The following is a 24,333-nucleotide window of genomic DNA, read 5'->3' on the forward strand; positions in this document are numbered from 1 at the left end:
TAGCATGATGGAACACGTGGGCGTTCCTATTCAACACCGGGAAGCAAAATGTTAAAGATGGAATCAATTATATCCTGGAGATTGTTTTTGTCATTGCAAAAATAAAATGTTGTATGCAACTCGTTGCAAAACTCGATTTTTACAGCACTCGTCACAATTATCCAACTCGGCAAGCCTCGTTGGAAAAATGTACGACTCGAGCTGTAAAAATCGTCTTTTTACAACTCGTTGCATAAATAACTATTTGAAGTTCGAAAGTAGTCGAAAACACAAAATTGATTTGATGCACCTCTTAATTTCAATGGATTTGGTCGAAATTTTGACCAGTTACTTGTGCTAATGAGAATATGGAGGTGGACTTAAAACATTTTAGAAAAATTGGACAGGCCTAGCTTACATGGAAAGCATCGATGACAACAACAACCATGCGTCTCCATTTGTTTCAAACTCCTTGCGAAAGCGGGAAAATCCTACGAGCAAGCAAGAAAGGCAAATCATTGATAATTTTGCCAAGGTGCTGTTCAAGGTGTAAAACCAGATTGACCCTACCGATTTTGAAGTGGTAGGAAGAGACATAATATTATTTTTGTGACAAACAGTGAAAATTCATTCTTTATACACACAGGTATATACGATTGTTCCCTGTGTATTTTGACATTCAATATGATGCATATAAATAAAAAACCAACGATCCGCACATTACAAATATTTCCCAATCATTGGCATGGACTTAGAACTTAACCTCCCCTCACCAAATTTTCACTTGAATGCAAGTATTTAAATGAATTTAATAGGCCGGTAAGGTTCAATTACAAAATCATCAACCACCTGTTGCATTCCGAGCAATCATTCGGTAATAAACGCATTGTCAGAGAAATTGGCGGTTATTTATGCGCCCCTTATGTTCCCTAATCTCACGCTCTCTCTCTCCCTGTTTGCGTGAATTCATAAAAGAGAACATAAATTGTGCGTCATATGATGCTAGCAGCCCTTCCTCGGGAGAACGCATTCAAGAGTAAGGGTAGTTTTTCATAAGTGCCTGAAAGCATGTGCGGCGGCAACACTATCGCGAGGGTTTGGTCCTTCATTCGTTGTTGTATCTATACCTACCGTTTTTGCGCCCAGACATGTGTGTTCGTGACAACTCTTGAGCATAAGTGGCCCATTCAGCGATCACATATCCACTCTCACCTGAAGCACAACGGTTAGATGACCGGCCAGTATGTTGGTAATGCAGCGAAAGCATCGTTGCACGCAGACTGCATACAGCTGTTAGTTGAACACTTGAAATGCGACTCCTTTGCGCTCAAGTGGTATGCAGTTTCGTGACAAATGTATGAGCTGCTCTCCAAAATTCCAATCGCAAAAAGGAAAATTTGATGGGCCGACCGATTTTGTGTTTCTAGAAGTATGTTCTAATTAACGAACGGAATAGGGTGGGACGCATGGGAGTGCCACTGCACTATAGAGTTTATTTCAGAGAGATTTATTTATTGGATGTATGCTCTATAGAGTTTCTCTGGAGCTCTCCTTGGGAGCACATCGAACAACAGTGTTGCCTGTTCATATGTAAATACAAAAGACATATGTTATTGTTTCTTAATATCATCATTTTTATTTGAAGCGTTCACTTGGCGCCGGGCGTCGTTGCTACGATCGAATTTGTGAGTGAGGAGCGGATTTTTGCGGGAATACGGCCGTACGACCCAGACAACTAGCGATAGAGAGGGGACTATGGGCACATAAATGGGTGAGCTCGTTTCAAGCTATTGCTTTGTCCGTTACTTTAAGTATTTAATTTTTAATCTTATGAAATATTTCTATAATAGCTTGTCTAGGCATTTTTTTCATCTATTTTGCAGCCACACAACAAAAAATATATTGTTTTATTACACTAAACGAATCACCTAGAACATCCTTTAAAAACAAAAAAAAAAACATAAAACAGTTGTCAAATAAAAATAAGCATTAAGTCAAACGAAACTGTTTCACTATATTAGCATGGAACGAGCTCACTGATTCATTGCATCTCTTTATACACCAAAGACAGAATTCCTGGCCGGTGAACACGGTTCACCAGTGAATCCCACTTCTTATTATGGAATAAAATTCGATATGATGCAAGTATTAATAACAACAGAAACAATGATACAATTAGTTATTTCTATAAATTTACATGGTTCTTTCGAAGGTTCTTTCAATAAACAGTTTTTAATAAATGGATTTTTAAATGCATTGTGTTTTACATGATTTTGTATATGAAAGTCAAAAAATATGAGTTTATCTTGTTAGTAATCAAATTTAGTAGGCAACACTGACTGTGCTGTGTACCAAACACATTCTTACTAATTCTCAGCCTCTCTCCGATTCTCTCCAGCCGAAATGCTCTCTCTAGCTCCCAATTTCCACTCAACACAATCCGCACGATTTCTACAGCTTCTGCACCCGCCCTGGCCAACATGCAACATAAGCGCGCGCCAGCAGCGAGGGTTGAACGCAAGCTGGTTTCTCATTCGCTCGTTAGTTCAGTTCCGTCGGTCGACCTGCTGAGATGCCGGTTTTCGGTTCTCCGTTCCGTTTCGAGCCGTTTGCTGACCGCAATCAGTTCAGGTGTTCAGTTCTCAGTTCAGTGGTGGTAATGTTTGTGCCTAAGCCTAATTTGAATAATCGGGTTCGCAGTGCTCTCTGTAGCAGTATGGGATGTCGCCCGTTCAGGAGGATCTGCGGCAGATGCTATCAACGGCTTCTCGTAAACTCAGTTAATATTTAATTGATAGTTGTGTGCTTTTATGGGTGATTAGTTTGAAGGTGCACATGGCGTTGTTCGTACGTTAGTTATGGTTTTGAAAATGAAGATCGAAATATGGTTGTATCTGTGATCTAAACTTAGTTCAACACGTTTCGTTGATGATGTGCCGTGATCTGGATGCTTTTTGAGGTGTATAGTAGATTTAATGAAACATGAGCTGCTGGTGAGCAGAGGAAATAGCAAAGTTAAACCAACGAATATGAATATATTGCAAATGAGTGAATCGTCGTGCGGAACGGCTAGTAGTGGTGCAAACGAAGCGCGAAACTAAAGTTGTAGTAGCGGTTTTGGTCATCGTCCGAGACTTCACCGCCGACCAGTGCCGCACAACACGATGCAAAGATGCCTTTCGTGCAGCGTGTTGTGACCCCGAAGTATGTTGCACGGTCGACGAAACCGTCCCATTCCCGTGGAACAGCTGCACTGCCGGTTCAAGACTATGAGTTGGAAGCGATCACGAATTTAACGCTGAGCAATGCCCTTCGCCAGCTGGCCTCGCTGGTGCTCATCTCGAACCAGATTTTCACCGAACTCAACAAGGAATTGGCTAGTGTGAGTGAGCGATCACTCGGGATAAAACAGCGAATCGACAATCTTTCCAAGCGAGTGGAGGAATTTGACCCAAAGCAAGTCGCTGTCCGTAAGTACCCCTCTTTTCTTACGTACCACTCTTCCACTTTCCAGGGTCTCTCGCACAGTCGGAAGCTTCTTTTTCCACTTTGTGCATCTGTTTTCTGTAGGTATGAAGCTGTGGTCCAGCGATGTAGCGAGGATTGACGAAACCACAGAAGCTCTAGTATATTAATGAAATCGGATACAGTCCGTTTCTTTTTATGTACATGCCATTTCTATCAGCCGTGCAAAACAAAAAAAAATCGCGATATAAAATATGAGTCGAAGAGAAGTTTTAGTAACGGCTTATATTATTTTATTTATTTTTTTAAGTTAGCTCGAATATTTGAATCTACTTTAATTGATCCCAATATTTCGGTTTATTTAATTTTTTTTATTTCTATTTACATTTACATTTACACATTTACATACATTTACATTTTACATTTTAGAATCGTTACATGTTTTGTGGCTTAGTTGTTTAAAGTGCCGGTCTAGCGAATACATAGTCGTGGGCAGAGTTGCTCTCTGCCACTATCAATGGTAGGCAATGATTTTTTCACAAATTTCATCTCTCAATTTGTCAATTAGTAACATTCTGTGCCTTCTAATTACAACTTTTTCCAGTATCACCTGAACATCTCTAACAAGTTTGACAAGGATATGTTCTTCCACAAGTTGCTTTTGGCTATTTTTCTCCGTAGTCACTGTAGGAATTTTACGGCGATTTTTTCCATGATTTCCGGCAGCTCGATGTTATCTATTAGGGACAGTGTTTCCTAGAAGATTCATTTAGATAATACTTTCAAAAAAGTTACATTATCAGCATGACTCAAAGAGTATGAACCCTGTATCTGCAATACACTATTATGGTCATGGAACAAAATAGCAAATGAGATTACCAAAAGCACGTTTTTGTTCAACTTGTGCAGTAAACATCATCATTTTGCAACTCATTGTAAAAGTAGCTACTAGTCAATTGATTGACCAACCTAAAACATTAAAAAAGATTTTTTGCTCTCTATAAAAATAATAGCGAAAACTTCTAACATTTGCAATATTTTCTTCTACGAAAATAAGTCATACTTTGCCAATGCATTAACCCTACTATAAAATCCCACTACACCACTGTCGTTCCAACAAGTTATCCTATTATTCTTCTTCTCCCAGAAGAAAACGTGATGATGCTTCTTTCCGTCTGCTTTTTATCTATACACACATATACCTACTCTAGTTTCCACCACGTCTTCCCCCTTTCCACAAAACCCGGAATGCCGAGCGTTGCACTGGCGCGTCCAAAAGCAACCGAACCCACAGCACCACAGCCGAGCCAGCGATGTTCTCCGTAAAATCGAATTGATGAATTTCCGGTAGTTGATGTTTGTATTTCCTGTTCCTATTAGTCTCGATCTGGCCGAATGCCGCGCGCCGACTACTGCGAACAACGGGGCAAGTTCCGCAGACCTTATTCGGGTTCAGCCTAAAAGGCTTTCGCAGCAGCCCGGTCTTGGATAAATTGAAACAAGTCAAAAGCAATTAATTTTGCTCGCTTGAAGGTTCGCCGATTGTGGTATCAGTTAAAGATGGAAGTGTGATTGCCTTGATATCTACAAATAAGTAGAGTGTCTGGGAGTTGTATTTCCAGAATTTATCAAAAATATACCGCTACTTTTGATCCATTCCCAAGTAACACAACTAGCTGAATAACAGTTTCTTAAGCTAAAGTTTGCTTAAAAATGGTTTGTTGCACTCTTGTACAGTAAAAATGTTTGTTGGGTTGTTGATCGGCTTCAAGAAGTACGAAACACTACCTTTGAATCAAAGCTAGACCAAAATCTCGACTTGTTTCAGCTCATTCGAATGTTTTTCATCTGTGCAATCCAATCGAATCATCTCAAAAAGACAAACTGGGTATCCGAGAACCCAGAGTCATCTTATCTCTCGGTACTGACCGTCAGCTTCGACAGAATAATCCGCTTCAACAACTACCCGACCATGTTCAGTAAACTAATTGGTCTGTACGCCGATGGGTCGCCAGGTGACTTGCTGTGTTTCAACAGTAGAACGAATCTTAGTCTTTTCCGCCTCTGCACATATTCGCCTCTGTCCACTCACACCTGCAACGCCAATCTGAATATTTAAAAGCGAGCCTTGATGGCCGCTATAACGGCTACTGTCGGCACACCACCTGTTCACCTTCAGCGACTTCGCCGTGATGAGTTTCTCATTTGTAGTGGTTGCATCAACATAGCCGGTTTGGCCATAGGGGTCGGGAACCCATGGTCGCGTGTCATGGCGAGTGAGCAACGTATCTACGTTCTTTTGCAGCATCTCCAGGTAGCGTTCTGGGGATTCCGACATGCCCTTCCTTTTGGTTATGACTACCTTGTAAGCATCATCCGAAGGGTTCGTGTTGACTGCCTGACAGAAATTATCGAAGCACGTTTGCATACGCACCTTAATCAACTTGTTCTGTACCGTCAAACGGGGTTACTTGCAACAGCGGTGTAACTTGCAACACGATGACATACATTAAATATGAACTATTTTTTCATAATAATGAAAGCTTGTATGCTCTACCATTTCAGATAACAAAAAGTATATGTACCTAAGATCGTTTTAGTGAAAAAAAAAAATAGTTTTGTTTCTTTGTTTATTGTTCAGCTACACTGTTAAAACGGTTTGCTCATTTTATGCCATAAAAACAAGTTTGAAAATCGTGCTTTACCTCTCTACTACGGTAAGTGCGATAGGTCTGATGACCTTGCTTACAGTTAGGGTACCTAATAGTAAGCTTAGCTGAACGATTAAAGTCTGATGAACTTATCGACTAAGTAATGTAAAAAATCATAATCATATTCGACAACCACTATGGGGTAACTTGCAACAGTTGAAATTAATAAAACTTCCTATGATATATTTTCATTGCACGATATTTCGGATAGAAATGATCAAAATGGATCATTTAATAATTACCTGACGTGTTCGTTTTCAATTGTCAACTCAATTTTATCATTTGTTTGCACGAAACTTTCAAACATTGTTGAATACTTCCATATTTTAAAACTTCATTTACATTTCACCTTGATGAAAGTTTAATTCAGTTAATGAACGATCTGAAACAATCACCAACATCTATTCTGAACCTAGTTGGAGTAAATTATTTCAATAGAATGCCAAAATAGACGGCTTTTAACTTTGTTAATATGTACCTAGTTGAATGGGTGTTTAAATCATGTTATTTTAGCTGAAGCAGCCAAACACCACTTCATACTAAAAATAACCTTAAGATGGTTCACTTTACGTTTCCAACAAACTACATTAAGCATTGTTCACATTTTTTAACTAGTGTTGAGTCATTAGATCTATAAATATTTTATATTTGAGGAACGTAAGATCTGTTAAGAAACAATATACTCTCGCTTATGATAACTACAAACCCTTTAATGAAAAATCATATATCAATTGGTTAGTGTACATCTTTTCAAAGCATTTTTCATGCATTACATCAAAAACTTATAAAATTACCAAGAACTAGAATGTTAGTGCAGTTAAATGGTAGCTAACTTAGCTTCATGTCATGTGTAGCAAGTTACCCCACAGATGGGGTAACTTGCAACAAACATGTATTTCACGCCTCCTGTTTTAGATGGCAACGTATTTTGGTAAATGAAGTTCTGCATAGTATTCTACTCGTGGTAATTAGTGTACACGATGCTTTACAGTATGTTTGAAATGTTTAGATTTTCAATGATATTGCTTCAAAGTCAAAAAGTGTTGCAAGTTACCCCATTTGACGGTACTAATTAACGCGTCCTGTAGGCCTCGCTTTGCTCCGTTCTACGTTCATCGATGCGAGCTCTTTGCATCTTTCTCCTAGGTATTGGGCAGGATGCGCAGAGTATTTCGATTTCAGGGCACCAGCAGTACACTAGTAGGCGTCCATTCTTGGGTAGGGATCGCCTTGGCGTTACGGCGTTGCACACGCTGCTTAGGGTCCTGACTAGATCGTCGCTAGACGGGTCGTCGGTGTTTCTGGCTATGAACGATCGCTTCACAAATGCCGCCCTGCCGAAGGGCGATGTCAGCCATTCACGAAGACTATCAATGATTCTCGGCTGTGGCCGTCTTCCTCCGTATTCAACCCTGTACCAAATCGCCAGATTGTCACTGTGTGTGTACCCATCGTTGATCCTGAAGCCCGAGTTAAGCGGGAGCCGAAACGCTGTGTTCGACTTCGACTTCATCTTCAGCTTTAACCCGGGAGCGGTCGCGTCGTGTACTGAGTACACGCACCATGAAAAAATCTCGCTTGTGGTACACAGCGTGTGCGTGGTGTCGCTAAGGGTGGCCGAAGACGCGACTGCTCGAGGGTTAACTGACGGTTCGGTTTGAAACAATGGATTTTAGTGCTGCAACTCACAATGATGCATTGTGTCACCCACATGCGTGTACTATAACGCGGATGCTGATCTAAACTTTGAAAATATTTAAAGGTGACGTACTGTAACGCAGCTCTGAAAAGGAATTATTTCAAAGAAGTCTGCAGAAGAGTAACTTTTGAGATTTCCAACAGAAAAATTTATTTGACATTTCTCTAGCATTGAGGAGTCATGATATGAGATATTCTTTCTGAAAATCCTCCTGCAAGTATTCTTCCAGCAGACATTTTATATGGGACTCCTCCAGCAGAATCTCAATCTGGGATTCCTCCAGTACAAATCCCTGGGAATTTTTCCAGAACTAATTCTAAAGGTTGCTTCACGAATTTCTTTAGGATTTTATTTTCGGAACAGTTCGGAATTCCTCATTAGATCTTACGGGAATTCTTCTAGAAGGTTTTTCGGGAATTCATCCCAGAGTTCCTTCGTGAATCGATCTTGAAGTTATACCTCCAAGATCACCTTCTATTTAATTTTCCCGAAAAAATCTCCAAAATCCCTAAAGAAAATCCTTCAGGAATTATAAAAGGGATACGTTCGGGAATCCTTACAAAAAATCCTTATGAATTCTCCCAGAAAATTCTTATGGATTCAGGATTTTTTTTTGGAAATTCCTCCAGGAGCTCCTCCGGGAATTCTTTCAGGAAATTTTTAGAAATTCGTCCAGGAGTTATTTCAGAAATTTCCTTAGAAGTACCATCATAGATAGCTCTAGGAATGCTTTCAGGAATTCTTCCAGGAATTCTTTCATTTTATTCTTCGAAACAAAATTTTGGGAAACCCTCAAATTTTGTTTGAGAGTTCTTTAGGATATTTCCTTGGGGATTCCTTCGGGAGTTCTTCAAGGTTTGCATTCTTCCAGGTTTAACAATATCACCAGTAGCTCCTATGGTATTTCAGCAGTTCTTTTGAAAGTTGAGAGTTTCTTCCGGAATTTCTACGAGATTGTTCCGGGGATTCTTGTAACAGTAAATCCTTTGGGAATCCCTCTAGTAGTTTATTCAGGAATTCCCCTAGGAATTCCTTCAGAAACCGCTAACGGACGTCTCCACGATTTTTTTTTTTTTTTTAGAATTCTCAAGAAGTTTCTTTGCGAATTCGTCCAGAATTTCTTACAGGAATTCCTCCAGGATTTCCTCCCGGAATTCCGTCAGAAATTCTTCCAAGAATTCCATTGAAAATTTCTCCAGGAACTCCACCAGAAATTTTTTCGTGAACTTCTGAAACTGCCCCAGGAATTCCTACGGAAACTCTTCCAGACATTGAATTCCTCCAGGAATTTGTCCGGAAATTTCCCTTAGAATTCCTTCACGACTTTCTCTAGCAATTCCTTGAACTTTTATCTCATTCCGGAATTCTTCCAGATTTGTTTTCGGCAATTCCTCCAGGTGTTCCTATGGGAATTTCTCTGGTAATTTCTCCGTAAATTTCTTCTGAAATCCCTAAAGGCAATTTTTCGGGATGTTCATCAGAATCAATTCTGGAGGAAATCCCTGGATCATTTCGTGAATTTCGTGAAGATTTATTTAAGGATTTATGGAGAAAATGTTGGAAATACTCTTGAAGAAATTCTGAAAGAACTTCTGGAGAAATGCTCCTGAAGAAGTATATAAAATAAATCTAGGAAATATTCTGGATGGAACTCCTAGAAGCATTATAAAAAGAGTTCCAGGAGGAATTTCCGAAACAACTTTTGAAGGAATTAAACAAATCTGGAGGCATTTCCAATTGCACTCCTATTATAAATCCCAATGGAACTCACAGAGTTATTCCTAATTAGATTACTAGAGTGATTCCGATAGAACTTTTGGAAAAAATCCCAAACAACTCTTGAGGGAATTCTTGAAGTAACTGCTGGGGGAATTCTTGAAAGAAGTTACAATGGAACTTATGGATGAATTCTCATTAAAACTTCCGGTTGAACTCCCAATGAAATTCTTTGCGAATTCCTCCAGGAGCTCCTTCTATTTTTCCTTAAAAATTCCGTCAAATTTCAATAATTCTTCAAGAAATTCATTCGGAAATTCTTCCAGGAAATTCAAGTAAATATAGTTCCAGGAGTTCTTCCGGAAAGTTCCCTCGGTGTTTCTTCATGAATCGCCCTGAGAGTTCCTCCAGAGTTTCTTTTATTTTTTTTTTTCAAAAAGTCCTTCGGAATTTCTCCAGGATTTCCTCTCTTTTGAACTCTTTCATAAATTTTTCATAATCCACTGAAGGATTATCATGAACTCCTACAGAAATGCCTTAGTGAACTCTTCAAGAAAATCTTTGAAAATTCCTACAAGATTTCCTTCGAAAGTTTTCCTTGGACGACTTTTTACAGCAGTTCCTTCGATCTTTCAGGAACTCCTTCATGTTTTTCATCGGAAGGAATTCCGAAAGAAGCACCTAGATGATTTCTTGAAGGAATTCGACGAGGACTTTCCCAAATATTTATTTAAGGGACTCCTGGGCAAATTGAAGGAAAAACTCTTGAAGATATTTCCGAAGAAACTTATGAAAAATATTCTGAAGGAGCTCCTGGAGAAATTCTTGTCAAACTCCTGAAGCAATATAAATAAGAAATCTTGAAAATATTCTCGATGGAACTCCTAGAAGCAATCTCAAAATAGTTCCTGGAAGAATTGGGGTTTTAAATTAAGAAAAATTCAATGATTTTTTATTTTTAAACGGAAGAGCACCTTTTTTTGAGCCGTTATGATTTTTTTCAGATTTTTAGAACTTTATTTTGATACCTAAAACAAATTTCAAAGAGATTTTTTGAAATCACCTTTTGACAGCTGGGCAACTTCTTGACAGCTCCGTTCAGTACAAAATGCGACGAGGGGTGATTCGACAAATCGTTCCCATACAAATTTCAAATTGATTTTTAAATAGGTTCCCGGGCACCAAAATTGATGAAAATTTGGATTTCGGCTCAGTTTGGCATGCAGATTCAGAATATGGAACTATCTCAACACCACTAAAGAAGCCAATTCCCTGAGAAACTTCTGAATGAACTCAAAAATATCTCCTGGAGGCATTTCAGATTGCACACCTAGAATAAATCCCAATGAATTCTCAACGCAACTCTTGAAGGATATCTTGAAGTAACTATTGGATACATTCATGAAGGATTGTCCAGTGGAACTTTTGGAGAAATTCCCAATGAAAATCTTGGGGGAGTTTTTAAAGGAACTCCTATATGAACTCCTGATGAAACTCCTGAAGAAATTCCAATGGAACTCCTTGATAAATTTCTCTGGAGGATCCTAGTAAATTTCTTGGAAATGCTACTGAAATAATTATTAAAGAAACACCTGCGGAAATTCGTAATAAACTCTGGATTAATTCCTTATGAAACTTCTGGAGAAATTTCCGATGGAACTCTTGGAAAATTTTTCCGAGTGAACTTCTGGAGCTATTGCAAAAACCACTTTTGAATCGAATCCCGACGGAACACATGAAAAAAACTCCAGGATAATTACCTAAAGAACTTTACAAACACACAAAATTATGTTATTTGATTTCAAATAAGTAGACGCCTTAACAATAAATCTCTAAAACACCGTCATTGTAAGAAGATACACGGCATGACAGTAGAATTATTTGTGTTGATTTCAGAAAACGCCCCAAAAGTCGCACAAAATATAACCAACAAGTATGTATCTCTAATTTCATCAAAGGACCAAATTGTTCATGTCTTGACAATTTAGAAGGCCGGGCATCGCATGTCAGATAACAACATGTTTTCTAATCTATCAACCACCCCCCACAAAGGCCTCGTGGAAAAATAAACGATACACACTATTTCGCTCGCAGAACCACAGAAAAGCCCCGTTCTGGAAGATTTAATTTGCGCGCCGAAATTGGAATCCGTTTTACTAACCATGATTTATGGCTGTTAGCATGTGAACAACCCACAAAGAAAATAAACGTTTACCCTCCACACAAACATGTGGGAATGTCGCATGGTCCACGTCGACGGCGATTTGTAGTACGACCCGCCAAACGAAACTGGGAATGCATTTGAGTTGATAAAAAAAAAAGCGCGGAGCCACTTTAATTTACAATTATTTTTAGAACCTTGAAGTTGAAGCCCTCTCACTCATTTCGTCACCGCCAACGACGACACATCAGCCCATATTCACCGGTAAGCATAGTCAGTCGGCACGGCATTACATATAACAATAAAATGTGGAATACATAACAACGCACCGTTCCGACTGGGTCTGGTGCAACTGGGAAGCCAACATCGCATCGGTAACCGACTGCCGTAACGGAATGGGCGTAAGTTTGCTGGCTGTCGTCGCGGTTGTACGATCTTAAGCCGGGTGTTTCAGGGTAGCACATGAGTGGTTTCACCCTTATGTTTCCCCTAGTTTTTTTTAACTTCATTTTGAGGTTAAAACTATCAATGGTAGTATGGTAGTGTGTGTGCCTGGGGGAAGATGACTTCAAATAAACCGTTCCAATTTGTGTTTACTGCACAGTATACAAACTCATAGAAGATGTTCAATTTATAGCTGAGGCAATCTTTGAAGGATATTTATACCAGCCAAGCTCCAATAGAAGCGTAAAGCCAGGCAGAAAGCAGAAAAAGACAGAAAACATTGCCAGGACAGGAAAACTATGCAATAAAAACGCTGCCACTGATTTAGATCTGTTTCACGGAATAGCGCATTCCACAAAATTCTCCCCTTCGTGACAACATGTATGAATACAAGGTCAGCTAAAACGCAGCGCTGAAACACCATCCTAACTAACGACACTCCGAACTGAAACCTTTGAATGGTGCAGTAATTAAATGACAAAGCCACGGGGAAACGCCAGGGGGAGAAGAGAGTGCGAGCGCCTGGAACGCGGTGTGGCCATACATAACGATTATTACTGTAGGGTCCCTGAACGTAGAGCGAGGTGAGATTGAAACGAACATTTCGATGCTATCTGTGATCTAGATATGGAAAATATCATTCAAACTAACGAAATGGTGTCTCTTTTTTGGAGACATGTGGAACCGGTGATTGAACGAAAGCCTTCGACTGTTTTTCAAAGCAATATTTTGTATTTGAACCCTTCAGTGATATTTATTTTTACAACGCTGGAACAGAGTATAAATTTCTAATAGATCCATGAATTCGTTGGAAGTTTTTTTGACAAATTACGATCTATTGTATCAAAGATTTGACGCCAAGTTTGCGGCTACAGCCTTTTAATCTGGGCATAGCCCGTCTAACGTTCGGCAGATAATGCACCACCTGGTCTGCTCATCGTGCTCTCTGCGTCCCACGCCGTCTTGTGCCAACCGAATCAGTGGCAACACAAACTTTGTAAGATTGTTTTCCAGGCATTCTCGCTACGCGACCTGCCCACCGTAACCGTCCAGCTTCAGGTACTTTGAGGCTCACCGGAGAGTGCATCGAGATCATAGTCACACACCATACTCCTTGCTTGTACTTGCAGATCCTTCTCGAGTATGGTCTGTCCATGTCTGGGGTCTATGAAGTACCACCGGCCGTATAACCGGTTTGAAAATGGTACATTTGATACGGCCGGGAGTGAATCTTATGTTAACCCCAGTTTCTTTATAGTAGGCATTACTCTCACTGATGAAGGCGCCTTCGTATTTTAAGACTCACATTGTTCCCGGCTGTCGGTAAGGATCCGAGGTAGATGAATCCCTCCACTACATCAAACGACTAGAATCGACTAGATAGTTCACCTTAAACTTTTATGCAGTTTGGCACGTCGTCCATCGCTTCTTTGATTGATCAGCTTCACATCTATGATTTTCATTTGCATGCTGTTTTGAAGTCATGATTGATTTGATGAACAGGCGATGCGTTGAGATCTGGTATTCACGGCGGAGGATGTGCGTATGGTGAAGTTCTGCTCCGTTGTCTACCGACTGTCAACGTTATGGTAGCTTCCTGCGAACACATTTGCTTAAAGCGACAGACTATGTCGGAAGATGATCTGGGAATAGAATTGATTGATGTCATTGAGCCAAATTGGTGATCCCTCGGAAGTTTTCACATTCCAAATGATCGCCTTACTAATGGATGGACTGACCATTATCCAATCTAAGCCCATCATGATGTGTTCTGCTGTGTTGTTTACGCCATACAAGTGCTCATCCGAAGTACTGCTTCCACCTTTCAATCGCCTCAAGTCCGCTCGTCATTTTGACGTACTTGTTTTTGAAGATTTCTATTCGCGGGACACGAAGTACCAGGTAGCGTTAACTCTATGCTCTACCACCCCCCCCCCCCCCCAAGCCACAGCATGGACTATAATTTAGCAACACTTTCATTGAAACCAGTTTCATATCAGTGATATTGTGATAACTCATCTGACAGGACATTTTGTTCATCCTGTCTACAAAATTACAAGATTCGTAGCTTCGATTTGAACTCTTTAACTCAATTGATTGAGCCGGTAGATGCTGAAATATTGCAAATTAAAGAACTAAATTCGATTTAAAAAAAAGACAGTACACCGTCTTCAACCAGAGGTTGTACAGACTGAACAAGCACATACAGGGGAAAGACAAAATGATCGGGACAGGCAAAATTTTCACTTTTCAAAAAATGTTCAACTAGCTATAACTTTTCGATGAGTGCATCAAATATTTACTGTAATTTTACTGTAAGTTCATCAACTAGTTGTGCCCAAATTTGGAAAAGATCGGGCCATTCTTCACAAAGTTATAAAGATTCTTTGAAAAGGTAAAATTATCCGATAGCCAACTTTCAGCTGTTATATCTCCGGATTCAATAAACGGAAAGCAATGAAATTTTGATCATTTAAGACTTATATAATGAGCTATGAAAATCCGTTGACTTAACTTAAAATTCTTAACACGGAAGAAAATTAAAACGGTTAGATTATTTTTCTAATAAAACACCAAATTATCCAAAACATCAACATCATTTCAAAATTCAAGATGCAAATTATAGTTCTTTCTCCTCTGATTGACTTATATATGAATGTGTTTTGAAGGAAAGTAACAACATAGCCGCCAATAAATTGAAAAAGTAATGGAATGCATATTAAAAATAGACCAATTTACTAAAAAAATCGTGAAATAAATTAAATCGCTACAACTTTTTCTCTTGTTAAAAATTTCAAGTTAAGTCAAAGGTTTTCCAGAGTTCATTATATAGGTTACAAATGATCAAAATTTCTTTGCAATTGGTTCATTGAATCCGGAGATATAACAGCTCAAAGTTGGCTATCGGATAATTTTACTTTTTTCAAGAATATTTATAACTTCGTAAAGAATGGCCCGATCTGTTCCAAATTTGGACCACTGATGCACAACTAGTTGATGAACTTACAGTAAAAATTTGAGAATATTTGATGCACTTTTAGAAAAGCTACAACTAGTTGAACATTTTTTGACAAGTAAAAATTTTGCCTGTCACGATCATTTTGTCTATCCCCTGTACATAGGACAACGGACAACACACCTAACACCCAGTGGCCCAGTGGAGAATTTTCCGTTCGACGAAAAGTTTTCCCCGACTGGAGTGGGAATCGAACCCACACTCCTGAGGCTTACGAAACGTCTTGATGACTGACGCCTCTCGCCGCACGGCCACGAAGCCCACCATTTCAATTGCGAATCTCCGTTAAAGCTGCAATGGATAAAAGATAGTCAATCGCTAGAAAAGTGTATCATGGTTTTCTGTACTCAGTTTTAAAAGTTTGGTTTCGGAACATATAGCTCTGTAACAAGGCTTCCCACTCCTATTGCCTTCTAATCTGACTGAATCCGAGGCATACGAAACATGTGCCGAGTTTCTCGCAGACACTGGAGGAACCTATAAGACAATTTGCTAAATATGCATGTGCCATACCGAGATGAAAAAATGATTGGTTTTGGAGTTATCACAATAACCATCTCCTGATTGAGATTGGACAGGTAAGAGCTCTTGCCATTGATAGTGAGTATATATTCACAGATACCTATATAGGATAGGTGGTTCCATACCGTTCTATCGTTTGTTTTGAAATTCCACTTTTGCTTGTTCCGCTCCGCACCGGAAATATTTTATGTTCCGCCCTACCACGCTGAAACAATACTTTCCAGTGTGCGAAGGAAGGTGAGTAGAACCTTTTTTTGTAATATTTACCAGGGCAGGCAATGCATATACGGTTTGGGCTCTCCCCTCCTGTGAGAGCACGATGTAAGAAATGAATGAGAAAAGCAAAAACTAATAACACAACGCACCTTTATATTTTTATTGAATCCTGCACCTTGAGCACCACCACCGGTACCGGCGGTGGTTGCAAGTACACACTACAACAAAAAAGGGAAACTCTGTACATCCACACCTCCACAAAAACGTGCGGCGGCCATTCGAACCAAAGGAACGCAAGTGTAAAGAATCACTGCAAAATTTCGATTCATAAAAACCAGTCTAGCCAAGCGTGTGTGCCAAACTGAAGCCCAGCAAGACGCCAACACGTTGAACCTTCACGAAAGACTCCCCAAGAGCCCATTCTCTTTGATACATAACCTCCATTATCTTACAAAGAGGAACGCAGCGCAGCGCAGCACAGCCCAGCTAGCGTTTCGTTTCGCATCGAATGACGATTTTTATGTTTCGAGCATGAACCGACTGACTTCTTGAATCGATTTTATACCTCGTATATGGGATGTCCACCCACGTGCTTTCCATCGCATCGCATCTTGTGGAAACAACATGCTACAAATGAGAAAGCTTAGATTTACAAAATATTAGTTCCAAAACTTTGGGCCACGTTCCTGTGGTTTAATTGGATGGTTTCGTGGAAGGCAGTCAACCGTTCAAGGGCTCTCCATGTCAGAGTAGTAATTTAAGTATTATGAACGTAGATAATCAAGAAGCTTGAAAAAGTAGCGAAACAATTTTACATCAGAACTGAGGAAACTGATATTCGTACAATATCACAAAGTGATTTGGAAGCCCCCATTATAGGTACCAACAAGCATTTCAACATTTCTTCGTGTAAAAGCCATTTCAAGCAATCGGAAAACGCTGAATGCTTAAAAAAAGGATCTTTTACTGATAGCCAAAATTTCACAAGACTTCACAAGACCCCAAGCAAACGTACTTATATGCCAATTTGTTTGCTCTCAATCGTTAGCTTAACCAACCTTTTATTGAATTGAAGGTTAGTCCATTCGCATGCTGATGATCTAGCAATAATCTACGGAAGAATGATCTATTCAACTCCGCAAGCGGCGCGGTTGCATTCATTCAATTTGCTAAAACCCAGCGATGTTGTATTTCAACAACCCGCTCCAGCTCCGCTACGAACGACAACTGCAACGCAACATCAGCTGCGGTAATAATGTAGCCAAATTTACTGAGGCGTAACTTTCCCCCATCCGCAAAAAAATAAATACAGACCGAAACCTACGTATCGAAGAGCTGCTGCGTGGCTGGCCATGTTTGCGGGATTTGGTTTTATCTTATGGCTGGGAATGATGGTGACCTGTTAAGTTATGCATGAATAAACTTTCACGATGCATGCCTTGCTGCTGACACGGAGTTCCGCGCACAGAGGCATTCAGCTGTTGAATGAAACTGAACTGGCTGACCAAGTTGGATGCTTGCTTGAGATTGTATGCGCTTTTTCATGTGTGAAGGCCACGCGGTTAACTATAGGCGCTGTCCATAAACTAAGTAGACTCATTTCTCCACAGAACATTTTCCGGAATTTGTATAGACCACATACTTTGACCAGTTTCTCCTTCCTCCCTAAAAAGACTACGTAGTTTATGAATAAGCCTCTAGGGGAAGATTGTTCCACAATTCATATGCCAAGCCTAAATTGATTTATATTTATATTACTATTTATTTATTTTTTACAATATCAATTGAATCCTTTTGATATATTTAGAAAATTTTGTCCTCAAAACCTCTTTTTAAGCAGGTTATTTTGATACATTTGATTTACGCACGTATGCATCCACCATAAAAAGAGTACGCACCCAGCATAAAAAGAGGGAGAGCTATTTAGAACCAATAGGGTAACCAATATAATTTGGACCCCCATATATTTTGGACCCCTGGGTCGTATTATCACAACTTACACAGATTTAATGAAGAGATGACGCAAATTTTTAGAATCATTCGGTAAATTAGATTGCTCTGCACGGGCAGCAATCATTTCCGCACTGGAAATATCATTAGGTGGATACAAATTTTATTTTGACTTTTTGTCCCCCCCCCCCCTTCAAAATTTTTTGACTGGATTTTGCATTTTGAGGGGGCAGATGAAAAAATATTTATCAAAATATCGAGTCTTACCAAAAATTATTTAACAAATCCGATGAATTTTTAATATTTTTCAGATTAAATGCTTTATAATCCCCCCCCCCTCCTCGACTAGCCAAAGAGTGATGGGACAAAAAAATAAATATTTGTAACGGCCTTATTTACTTTGAAATTAAATTTTATCAATCTCGTCATCTGTGCGAGTGTCGCAACATATTTACAAAAAGAGATTGTGATGCTGAGGAAACTTGCAGATGCAAACAAAAACGTTTATCGTTCTAGCGCATTAAATTCGCAAAGTTCGTCTAATCAGCCTTTGTCAATCAAGTTATTATGATGTGATCCAGCTTATTCAAATGGCAGACTCTTTGAACATAGTTTCAAACGGGTTTAAACACCGGGTGTCTAAAATTTACATTTAGGAGGATCCAAAATGTATTAGGGTGTCCAAAACATTGTAAACTGATGCTTAAAAAATCAGTTATCTCATTAAATTTCCAATCAGAAATGACTTTGTGGGTATTTTTAACGAACAGTGGAGGCTTTTACGATCATACTAACATCATTATCATGTACAATACTATCTGAATCTGTTTGATTTTGACTTAATTTCAAACTAATGTCCTCTGGGGGTCCAAAATTCGACCGTTACCCTATTGTGCATTAAAAAATGCAATAATGAGGGCAACTATGGCAATGGCGGCCAGAGAGCGTTACATGAGTGTTTTAGGGCGTCCCAAGGGGTTTCAGGGTGGTACTAGGTAATCTCAAGGACGATCAAGGGAATCCCAAGAGGTTTGAGAGGGTACCAGAAGATTTTTTTTTATATCTGTATTAACAAGATTTTTAGTTCTAGGCTAGTTCATCTCGGGACCCACGCTTTGCTTCCCTTCCGAAGGAAGAACTCAGATTTTTGCGAGTTTGTCGGGAATGGGAATCGATCCCAGGTCCTCGGCGTGATAGTCAAGTGTTCTTACCATCACACCAGGTCCGCTCCACTTACCAGAAGATCTCAGAGTCGTCTCAGAGGGTTTCACGGGCTTCACGGGAATTTGCAGAAGGCTACAGGGGATCTCAGAGGCGTTCCAGGGGTCATGGGATTCCAGAAGGCCTCAAGAGCGCTTCAAGGGGTCCCAGGAGGTTTCAGGGAAGTTCCTGAGAGTCTCAGAGGCATTTCAGGGACGTTTCAGGTGGTTTTAGAGAATATCAGGCGATCTCATAAGCGCTTGGAAGGGGTTCTAGAGGCATTAAGGGGCCGCAGGAGTGCTCCAAGGAGTGTCAGAAGGTTCCAAGGAAATCACAAAGGGTCTCAGGAGCGTTTCACGGGGTACCAGGAGATCTTATTCATGTTTCATTGGGGTCCTAGGACGCTTTAGGGGATACCGGGAGGTCTCAGATGCGTTCAACGGGGTTTTAGCGGCATTTTAGAGGGTCTCAAAGGAACTTCAAGGGGCTTAGGGAGTCTTAGTGGCGTTTAAGGGGCTAAGGGTCATTGCGGCGTTCCAAGTAATCACAGGGAGTTTCAAAGGAGTTCAAGTGGGTCTTTTCAGGAGCGCTTCCAGGGGCTCTCAAGGGCGTTCCAGAAGGCCTCAAAGGCGTTTAATATCGTGCTAGAGTACTTCAAAGGGTACCTGGAGGTTACAGGGGCGTTTGGTGGGCTCAGAGGCATTTCAGGGAGTCTCAGGATATTAAATGGGCTTTCTAGCGTTTTCAATAGGGCCGTTGTGTTGTTCAATTAATGGCCCTCTCTTAATTTCAACTTCTAAAAAACATGCTCCCATCACTCGCTTGCGATTCTATCCACCGTTTCTTTAATTATTTTAGTTACCCTCTCTTGCTTTGAGTAGTATTCATATCGCCGAAAAAAAGTCAATAAAAGTTGACAATGATTTCAAGAGGGTTGAAGAAGTTCTAAGATTGTTCCAGATATTTTTGAAAATCTCCCTGGATTTCCTCCAATACCTTCAATTGAGAATTTACCTAATAACTTATATTATAAATCCTTAAGATTTTTTCAGTACTTTTGCCAGAATTTTTACTAGGAAATCATGAAACTAGAGCCTCACCAATTATGCATTCCACCAGTAATTCGTTTTTTTTTTTTTTTTTTTTTTTATTAACGAGATTTTACACCAATTGTGCATTCATGTCCCTTAAAACTAAAAAAACAACAAAATACAATTCAATCACTTAGCGTTCAATACCTTAGCAATGCGCTTGTCTTGCTTCCTAGATCGCTTAGTCAATTTCAAAACCCAACCGTCGATGTCATCTTTAGCTGGATCTGGGCCGGAGTCCGAATCGCTATCGACATCCGATACAATCGCATCAATCTTCTCGTTGGTCGTTCGATGATAATCGTGTTCAACCGCGCGCGTGATTTGCTTCTTCCTTGGTGGTGAATTTATGGACGATGTGGCAGATGTGGCAGTACTTCTCACAGAACGCTTTTTCTGTTGTTCCCGTTGTTGTAGCTCTGCATCCATTTCGCTAGATTCTTCCATCTGGTTGTCAGCTTCGCAGTGTGCGATCGGCGACTCTTTGTTGATTGTTTGGTTCCCTTTGTCTTCGGCTAATACTTCCGAGCACTTTTTTTTAGGGTGTGCTTTACGCTGGCAGTGGCGGCATGTTGCTATTTGCGAACGGTAGGTGACCGTTGTGACGTGATTGGCAATTTGTATGAATGACGGCACATGCTTGGCGAGTTCGATCCTCACCACGCGAACGCCGTTTGGAACACCGGGAAAGAACTTTTTCCAAAGTTCTCGCGCAACGGACTTAACTTTTCCGTACTGTTGCATATGTTCGGCAACAACTGCATTCGGTACGGCGGGTGGGAGATCGAGGATGCGAACATTAATAGCACTATCCTCAACGTAAACGGGAATGTTGAAACTCTTCATCTCGGAAACAATTGTGTGTTTGAGATGATGGGTCGATGCCATGCTTTCGGCTGCATCCAGACTGCACAACTCGATGAGCACGCAGTTCCGGATAGTGTGAAGTTGGAGATTCTTCACTAAAGCAATGTCCAGTTTGAGTTTCTCATCGAGAAACTGTTTAATTATTCCCGCACTCGGTCGAACGGGCAGAACGTCAAAGTCGACGACCAACGTGTTTTTTCGTACAGCATTCATTGTTCACAACTAACAATGATGCTTCACCGCGTATTGAATATGAGAGCCTGCTCTGCGGCAAAAGCGTCCGAACAGATCAGACGGTGGCTGACAACTGAGTAATTCGTTTTAAAATTTTTCGTGTTTGCTTTGAAGATTTTTTAAATAGTTTAATCAAACCAATATGAAAATTCTGAAAAATCACAGAAATTTATCCTAGATTTTTTACTAGAAAATCTTTATAAACTATAATAGGCATACCAATATTAATTCCACCATAAATTGTGGAAGATTTCCCTTCTTAAATATGACAAGCATTTTTCAGATAAGAAATTCTTCCAAAGATCAAAGATCACTCATATATTGTACCACATGTTTTCTATCAATTACCAAATGAGTTTCACCAAGAATATCTGAGACATGGCATACCAGTTTAAAAGAGGATTTTTTTCTGATTTGTTTTGTTTCCGCTATAAATCCCGAAGCAATGATTTTAAAACTTCGTTCTAAATTTCATCGATCATTATTTTTCAGGAAATTCTTTAGCAATTTCCGGGATTCCTTCAGGGATTCATCCCGGGACTAATTGATTCCTTCAGTATTTCTCCCGAAATGATTTCTAAGATTTCTCCAGGGATCTCCAGGGATTCCTTCAAGAGTTTCTCTAGGGACTCCATCCGTGATTCTTTAAGTTATTTCTCCCAGAATCCCTTCAGGGATTCCTTCCGGATTTCTTTCATTTTTTTCTCACAGAATTCCTTTAAATATTTCTCTCGGTATTCTTTCACTGATTTCTCTCGAGTTTCTATTACAAGTTTCTTTAGGGATTCCTCCAATATGCTTTCGGAGATACCTCTCGGCATTTCTTCAAGAATTCATTTTGGGATTTTCCCGGAAATTCTTTCTTTGATCCTTGCCTTTCTTTGACTTGGGATTTATCCTAGGATTCCTTCATGGATTCATCTTGTGATTTTAGGGATTTCTCCAGTGATTTATTCCAGTATATTTCCTAGTATTAGTCCTCCGTAAGTCCTAGTAGTTGATTCCTATGAATTTCTATTTTAATGTCAATTCATATGGAATGTTTGGTTGACTCTGTGTGACAAGTTTAGTTTAAAACTACAATGTTTCACTTTCAGAAAAAAAAAATAATTTAAGTTGTTCAGCCATGAGCCAACAAACAATATGCGAACAACTTATCGATTTATCTTTTCAAAACAATTGCTGTCCATTTTTCGAGTCATGTTTCGAAACCTGGCGGCTGAAAAAGAGCACTTTGGTACAATAAACGAATTTGAATTCCCGTCTTGTACAAACCCAGAGAGGTAGAGTGGTAAGATGATTGAAGAGCCATTACTGAAGCAGAAAAGAACAAAACCAGTTGAGCATAACAAATGCTTTAAAAAGGCAACCGAGAGAAGAAATCTGTAAGAAGACGTACATCACGATTTTCATGTTTTGGCGGGCTAACGAAAAGAGGGAAAGCAGAGAATACCTACGTCGTTAGGTAGGTTACTAAAAGTAGAGTCCGAAAGCAAATACATAATTTGGTTTTCGGTAGGCATGTCGATGGCCTTACCTATCAACTTGAAATTGTAATGTTTTGGATCTGTTTCACCAGAGAACTAACCTGCCTATTATAAGTTAAGAAAGTTTCAAAACAAGCTTATGAACAGATGAGCAATGAAACATGCTATTTTGGTATCGCTTTGTTTCTAATTATAACCTTACGACTCGACTCGACTGTGGTAGAAAATAACTGAAAGGGAGTCAAACGGTAAGCATAAGTTCACTAAAAATATATCTTCAAACGTATAGCAGTAACTCAATGCACATTACCGTACCGTAGGCTCGAAGTGTACCATGAAATGTCCCCCATAATTATTACACAGACGAGGGCACACCCTTGGTATAAGTACATGTCTGGTGCTGCTAATAAAATATTTACGTTGAGTGCAGACAAACTCAATTCCTAGGATAACAAATGTTAAAGGTACACTCTTTCCTTTGGTCACAGCTTATTCCAATCGTGATCGAAGTGGTACGAACATTGTATATACTTCCCGGCTTACTACGGATGTTCCCTTTGAACCGAACAAGGAACTAATCGTTATGATATATCCTTAGGTGCTTCCGGTTCCATCGGCACTCGAAAACGTGACAAAACTTCCGCTGCAAGTACTTTTTTTTCCTGTGAGTATGTAACAGTAGACACACCGATTGGAAGCAGACATAAAAACAAATGACGACACGCTCGCTCCGTCGTCGTCCCGGTCCCATACCCGGAGTTAATGGTTTCGAATTTCAAGGGCGTCTAGGCAGGGGAAAATTCACATGGCAAGATCGAGTGCATAGGCGTGTCAGCTATTTGAGAACAGCATACCACTTCTGAAAGAAGAATCAATATATGGGAATCTATATCCTGAAACTAACTATTTGTTTAAATAACGTATAAAACAATAGGGTATATGACTACTTGTCCACCGGTTCCATCTTGGACACTTTGTTTACCATAAATTACTCAAATTTTAACCCACACATTTGACATTTCATACACGGTGTAGTATTGTATCACAGTATTGATGTTTGCAAGTGTCATGGTTGCCAGCTTTTAAAAAAGCCTCTCATATTTGGAAAAACTCCTACCTACACCAGTGATTTCAACCGAAAGATACAACACCACCGCCACACTAGAAATTTATTTCACACACCTCAAAATGAACGTTCTGGTTTCTATAGGATCTTGAACCACTTGAAATGCTAATAAAAGGGAAAGCTTTACATATGTACGTAAAGCTTGAGTCATTTAATATCTGGACGCACTGTTCAATTTACTGCAGCGCCCCTGGTGGTCGGATCCGAAAAATTTTGACAGCAATTTGTTTTGGAATGTTGCCTCCTTCAGTGCTGAAAATTTTGTCACGATTGGTTTCGTTTCTTAAAAGTTATACGTAATGGAAGCCGCGCATCGAAAATTAATTTTGGACACACACTTCGAAAATTCGACGTAGTCAAGTTCAAAAAATGCGAAATACGTGAAAATGGACTATGGTCTGCTTCCTGGACAAAAATTTTATAAAGCCACAGGTCGGGGTAATGTGCCC

The 24,333-nt window shown here is 39.8% G+C and overlaps 1 protein-coding gene across 1 annotated transcript in view; it reads left to right on the forward strand.

The window, feature by feature from the left end:
- The first annotated feature begins 2,480 nt into the window (after nucleotides 1-2,480).
- The window catches only part of LOC109423135 (mucin-3A), a 113,779-nt gene continuing 91,926 nt past the window's right edge, over nucleotides 2,481-24,333 (forward strand). Inside the window, exon 1 of the mRNA XM_029852117.2 lies at nucleotides 2,481-3,449. Coding sequence (XP_029707977.2) covers nucleotides 3,152-3,449 — 298 coding nt within the window. The 5' untranslated portion in view covers nucleotides 2,481-3,151. The remainder of the gene's footprint in view (nucleotides 3,450-24,333) is intronic.

Source organism: Aedes albopictus, chromosome 1, assembly GCF_035046485.1.
Source record: "Aedes albopictus strain Foshan chromosome 1, AalbF5, whole genome shotgun sequence".
Taxonomy (NCBI): Eukaryota; Metazoa; Arthropoda; class Insecta; order Diptera; family Culicidae; genus Aedes; species Aedes albopictus.